Below are 6,474 nucleotides of genomic sequence, written 5' to 3'. Positions count from 1 at the left end.
GTAGAGGTTTTAACACAATGCACGTTTCAAAATTTTCAGCGTTAGCATCCTGTTATTGGTGATCACAATGATGTATAGGGATCTCTCTTCCTGCAGAGGTGTGTCCCTATGTTATTTTACTGTATGAGTCAGTACATTGTTTTGGATATCCTGCAGGAATTCGTCCACTTAGATAAACACACTTGAGGCGCCATAAATCAAATCTATATTTTCCTACAGGGCCAGCCCTATGGCTTTGTAGACACACTGTCTACATATCACTATCTATTGTACAGTAATGGAATCTGGACCCGTATTCACATAGCGTCTCAGAGTAGGAGTGCTGATCTAGGGTCAGGTCCTCCCTGTCAATACAATCTTAGTCATTGTGATCTAAAATGCAAAGCTGATTCTAGATCAGCACTCATACTCTAAAACACTTGGTAATTATGACCCCTGATCTAATGTATATCTCTAGGAGAATACATATTGTGGTTTCTGGTGGGCCCGTTTCGAGTCATGAGAAAACTGACATTGCCAGCCAGATAAGAACTATACTATGTATCTCTTCCAACACTAGGTTACTGCTCATCCTGCCCACATTTACTTCTTTATGATCATGTTTTATCATTTTATCACTCACATCTCGAGGCAAAATCGGGCAGGTGATGTGGAAAGTTGTCCAGAGACAATATTCAATTTCTCCTATCATGCCAGGATCAAACGCTGTGTAAATGTGGTACTTTGCGACAAACATTTACAGAACTGTGTAAATATTAACTTAATAAAAACAAAGCTGGAGCAATGTATCACCCAGGGAGAGGTGTACTGTTTAGTAAGCTGCCAGTCTGGAAGACTTGGGTGGCAGTAGAGAAACATGATCTTGAGGACTAGTGGGACAGAGGTGGACTAGATGTAGAGACATAGTAGACTACTTTCTGGTAGAATACACAGTCTGATTAATCACTTTCACCTTATACTAACCTTATCAGTCATTTGGAAAATCAAATACATTACCAATAACCAATGGTTATTTAAATGAAAACAAACTGATGCTTTCTTCTCAATATTGAGACAGCTGCTCTGGTCAATTATTAGTAGGCTAGTGCAGTTAGGTGGCTAGTGGAAGTCTAGGTCTGTAATGAACATGATGGAAGACAGAGAGCAGGTTTCAAGGAGAGGGCGCAGCACGTGTTTATTGTAAAGGACCACAGGAGGAGGCAGGTAGCTGGGTCCAGGGGCAGGCAGAAGGTCATACACAGGGGGTCCAAAAAGGCAACAGTACAGGCAGGGAAAAGGCTAGTAATGTTGTCTGGGAGATCAGGCAATAGGTTGATAACAGGAAATCCGATAGGCTAAGGTACAGGCAGGGAATAGACAAAAGGCGTTGTCAGTGAGGCAGGCAAAAGCTATCATACATGGGAGGAGTAAATTACAGTGGGGTGGGGGGGGATTCAGGTGATTGAGATCTGGAGAGTGAGCTGCATTCAGGGGATCTATGTGTTTGAGAGTGTGAGCTGGAAAGTGGGCTGGAAAGTGAGCTGCGTTCAGGGGATCTACGTGTTTGAGAGTGTGAGTTGGAAGCAGACGTTACAAGATCATTATACAGCTAATGGCAGTTCGTTTTATTTCCACTCTGATTTATTGCAGTGTGTATGCAATTAAATACACAGTGGGTCGCCCGCGATGTTGAGCCATACGATTTCGGTGGCTTTTGGTTATGTGCCAGTTCTCATGAAATTGCTAGGATTAATTCCCCTTCTATTGAAAGGAAGCTACATACTTTTGAGGTCAGGTATGTAGTGTCATCTCATCTCATCAATTTCCTAATTTGGTCCCTGACACCACTCCTCAATGTGCGGTATCTGGTTTATAGGCTAAGCACGCAATTTTCAGCTAATCTACTGACTTGCTTTATAGAGTGGTTGGGGTTCTGTGAACAATTTGTTTCCCGAGTAGGCTTAATCACAAGTTCCTGTGAACATATGGCACATTTACTAAAAAAGTCGTAGCAATCTAACCGTTGAAAGTCAATGTTTGAAATCAATGTTATTTTATGAATAACATGAAATCAATGTTATAATAAAAATAATTAATAATAAAATAAATGCTATTAATCAATGTCAAAATCTTTTTGAAATCGGTGTTATTATAATGATAAAACATTGATTGAATATCGGCTTTGAAACGAATAGGCCTAACCTACCTCAGTGATCGCCTATAGGAGTTGGATTTCAGGGGGACGGACGAGGTTTCCTTTATTTGCCGGACGGTCCAACCCAACCGACAGTCAGTCAGGCGTATATCCTATATCTATCCAAGCTGTTTGCAGAGATAGTGCACTCACTGCAGCGGTCACATTGGGATCTTAACTGGGTAAGTTGTATACCAATATCTCGGACTTAAGTTCAACTTTTAAGTTATATATTCCTCATGTCAGGTTTATTAGCGATAGTACTATTATTAGGGTTACTAGGTTTTCTAGAAGTCCGCATCGTCGTCAGTTTTTTTTCTATGGAATGAAATAGACCATTCGCGCGTTTCTGTGTAAACTATGTACCCGCCGGACTAGTTGGATAAGAGATTTAGAAACAACATCAATGTTGTCAGTTTATAGTTATAGCTCGGGGAGGTGGGGTGCATTTCAGGATAGGCTATGTGGGAAGATAAAACTATTGTTTAGGTTAGGCTATGTCTGTACGCAGTGCAGTGAACTTTTATTGGCAAGGAACATCAGTTGATTCATCAAAGATGCCAACAAGACGTTTGTATGTTTAACACAACATGCTGTTATATTTTGTCCTGAAGAAAATAATCGGGGACTGCTTCAAAATTCAAATTCATGTTTTTGAGCGAAACCAGTATTTTCACAGTGATACCATGTGGATACCTAATTTATTACATTTATCCACAGATATTACAAGACAAGTTTTGGCTCTCTGCTGAAAAGACAGAAGATGGACTCAGCTATCCACAGCCACCTTGTGCGGAACCAGTCCAGTCTGATTATGCACGCTGGGTATTCCAACGACACCTGTCGCTTCAATGAGGAGTTTAAGTACATCCTACTGCCTGTGTCCTACAGCCTGGTGTGTGTTGTGGGTCTGGTGCTGAACTCAGTGGCTCTGTGGATGTTCCTGACCAAGATGCGACCGTGGAACACCAGCACCGTCTACATGTTCCACCTGGCCCTCTCAGACTTCCTGTACGTTCTCTCCCTGCCCACCCTCATCTACTACTACGCTAACCGCAGCCACTGGCCCTTTGGCGTCGTCGCCTGCAAGATCGTCCGCTTCTTGTTCTACGCCAACCTCTACTGCAGCATCCTTTTCCTCACCTGCACCAGCGTCCACCGCTACCTGGGCATCTGCCACCCCATCAAGGCCCTGACCATGGTGAAGCCGCGCCATGCCCATGCCGTGTGTGGCATGGTGTGGGCTGCCGTCACGGCGTGTCTGGTGCCCAACCTCATCTTCGTCACCACCAGTCAGAGGGACAACGACACGTTGTGTCACGATACGACCAGTCCGGAGCAGTTTGAGGAATATGTGGACTACAGCTCTACGGTCATGGTCCTGTTGTTCGGCGTCCCCTTCGTGGTCATCATGGTCTGTTACTGTCTGATGGCGAGGGCTCTGTGTCGGCCCAGACGGGGGCTTTCGCCCAGCCAGCGGAGCTCACCTTCACGCACCAAGTCCATCAAGCTGATTGTGGTGGTGCTGGTGGTGTTCGCCGTGTGTTTTGTACCTTTCCACATCACACGCACGCTCTACTATACCTACCGCATGCTGGATGCCAAATGTGAATTCCTGAACATCGTTAACTTTGCCTATAAGATCACCAGGCCCCTGGCCAGTGTGAATAGTTGTATTGATCCCCTCCTGTATTTCCTGGCTGGGGATCACTACCGCGCTAAGCTGGTCAAAGCTCTCACTGGTAAGAGACAGACAACCACCAGTCGCTCCGCTGCCTACCTGCAAAACCGCCCCAGTAACAACCATGAGATCGCCCTGGTCTATAAGAACTCAGACTCGAAAGCCAGCGGTGAACCTGAGAGATAGTGGGTTATTCATATGGACATCTATGGGGTATCATATATAGATATGCCTAACCTCCATAATATAAACACGGAGGAAACGGTTAACAGTCCTGGGCTGGCCACTACACAGCTGCACTTCCTTTGGATGCTGTTCTGTCATTTCGGACACAGGATGACTACATGCTGATCGATGGGGCCTCATTACAGAGCCCAGACCTGTGTGAAGTTCAGTTACTATAAGGCTGTTGGGGCAAAGCCTTTCCTTAAAGGGGAATGAAGAAGTGGGTGTGGGATTGGTCAGAAAACAGACCCCTTATCATCACCAACATTTTGCAGCAGTGTTGGATGCAGTACCGTTAAATCCTATCTACATTCCTCCTTGTTAGCAAGAATCTATGTGAAAACCAAGTCTGTTTTATACATTTACATACAGTCTCTAGTTCCTACTCTGAATGCTTTTCTGCCAGTTTCCCTCATTTTCATTGTGGCAGTTGCAGTGTTTGGAAGACAGAGTTAAAATCCTTTCAACCAGGGAAACAAAACACTCTCTTTATCTCTGTCTGAGCCAGACTGTAGTTTCCTACTGTTACCACAGACTGAGGAACTACAGGAACGAAGCCTGTTTTGTACAATAGCTACAGAACTCTGAAGAGCAGAAGGAGAAACGAATGTATGCAATCTGTAATCTAAATGTTTGTGTTATTATGGCAGCACGTACTCAGAGAGAGGATTTGTGAATGGATATGACAGGTGTTAAAAACAGTGGGTTATTGTGATCATCAAGAGAGAAGGTCAAAATCCTAGAAAACATTATTTAGACATATGATCGAAGGGTTTTCGCTGGCTTCCAGTAAGTGTGGAGGTGACATCATATTTAGCAACAGGCTCAGATATTGTGAGGCAATCTGAAACAGTTGAACAGAAACAGTGCATGTACCAGGAGACTCATTCTGGTAGATATTGGAGCTTTATCCCTCTCCCAGCTGCTTTTGTCCTTCAGCACAGAGCCTCCACAGCTGTCTCTCTGTCTGTCTCTGCTGTGAGGAAACCAGGGGAGGGGTGGTGTGGGGGAGTAGAGAGACTGAATGGGTGTGTAGGCCGGAGTATCAACTCCATCCAACAACCCACACTACGGATAAAGGGGGGATTTTCCTACATTATCCAATTGGGACTTAGAGCTGCACACAACATGGCTATTTTCACACCGATTTTGGTTGTTGTTGTTGTTGACAGTCTGTCCATGGCAAAACAATGTCTCTGTAAAGTAGATTGCAAGTCAGAGGTCCGTTCCTAAGGGTACTTAAAGTACTATACTGCTGTCATGTTTAAGCTACTAGTAATGTTTATAAAGGGCATTATAACCTAGGTTCAAGGTATGATAGGAAAATACTTGGTTCTATAGGTCTATAACATTATAATGACATTAAATATATGTTTTATATATCTACATTTTCTTAGTTTGCTTACTGGTTATCATGTTATTGTTGCACCAACTATTACCAAGTAATAACAATATCCCTATTGTGCAATGTCAATAACCATCCATGACATCGGTTGATTAACCACAATCTCAGTTTGTGTGTGTGTATCAAATTGAACTCCATGCTGCAGTGTCTTGCAGAATTGAATGGGGTTATGGTAGAGGGGGTGTGTGGGAAAGTGATGAGCGGTTGCGTGTCTCACCGAAACATGAGGCGTTACCGGGTGTAGGTCCTCCATTAATCAGACAGGGGAGACCTGAGGAAGCGGGAGGACAGAACTGGGCAGCACAGAGAAACAGGACCAGGAAGTGAGCTGGTCATGGTACTGTACTGTTTGAGTTTTTCCCTGCCTGGGCCGTTCCAAGAAAACAAAGCTGGTCCCACCAACACACCATGGAAAAGAGCTTGTGTTTCCACTTTCCAGCCAAGGCTCTGTCTTGATTGTCCATTGTAATCATCCATAAATAATCTGACATTGAGATCTGACAGAGGGGAAGACCAGCTCTCCATAAAGCAATAGATAATGTTATGTTCTCCGCAGTACACAGCAGGTGTATTCTCCATCTTTCTGTCGGGCATTGCTAGTCGATGCTCTCCTTTCCAAAAGGCTGCATCAACAGGCATATTGAAATACACATTTTATGCTCAAAGAGACCAGTTGCCGCAGTCGTCCAGTGATGGGAATACAAGCCCCAGGAAGAATATGTTTTACATGGATATGTATCTGAACATTTGTCCTCTGGGTTAGAGATTTAGAATTCCATGAGCACTAGCGCCTCTCTGTGGGCTGAGTGTGACAAGGCGGATTAGTGGTGTGCATTGGTGCCTTTGAAGATGGAATAGAAATGGAGCAATGGAATAAAAATGTTACCTAGGCCTAAATGGTTTAGTACTAATCAGTATATCTTTCTCAAAAAAAATTTACATTTAATTTCAAGGTCTTTTTATTAAACAAAATAAGTCTTAGGCCTAACA

General features: G+C 43.8%; 1 protein-coding gene across 1 annotated transcript; it reads left to right on the top strand.

Annotated features, from left to right (window-relative positions):
* The first annotated feature begins 2,259 nt into the window (after positions 1-2,259).
* Positions 2,260-5,430, top strand: LOC120062022 (P2Y purinoceptor 4-like). Its single transcript, XM_039011824.1, has 2 exons — positions 2,260-2,355; positions 2,894-5,430. The coding sequence occupies exon 2, from the start codon at positions 2,937-2,939 to the stop codon at positions 4,038-4,040; it is 1,104 nt and encodes a 367-aa protein (XP_038867752.1). The 5' UTR covers positions 2,260-2,355; positions 2,894-2,936; the 3' UTR covers positions 4,041-5,430.
* The last annotated feature ends 1,044 nt before the right edge of the window (positions 5,431-6,474 follow it).

This window comes from Salvelinus namaycush, chromosome 17, assembly GCF_016432855.1.
Source record: "Salvelinus namaycush isolate Seneca chromosome 17, SaNama_1.0, whole genome shotgun sequence".
NCBI classification, from domain to species: domain Eukaryota; kingdom Metazoa; phylum Chordata; class Actinopteri; order Salmoniformes; family Salmonidae; genus Salvelinus; species Salvelinus namaycush.
The sequence above is the reverse complement of the archived record's forward strand: the minus strand, read 5'-3'. Positions and strand labels throughout refer to the sequence as shown.

Excerpts from the sequence above, each read along its gene's own strand:
- LOC120062022 (XM_039011824.1), top strand. The coding sequence starts at position 2,937 with ATGGACTCAGCTATCCACAGCCACCTTGTGCGGAACCAGTCCAGTCTG.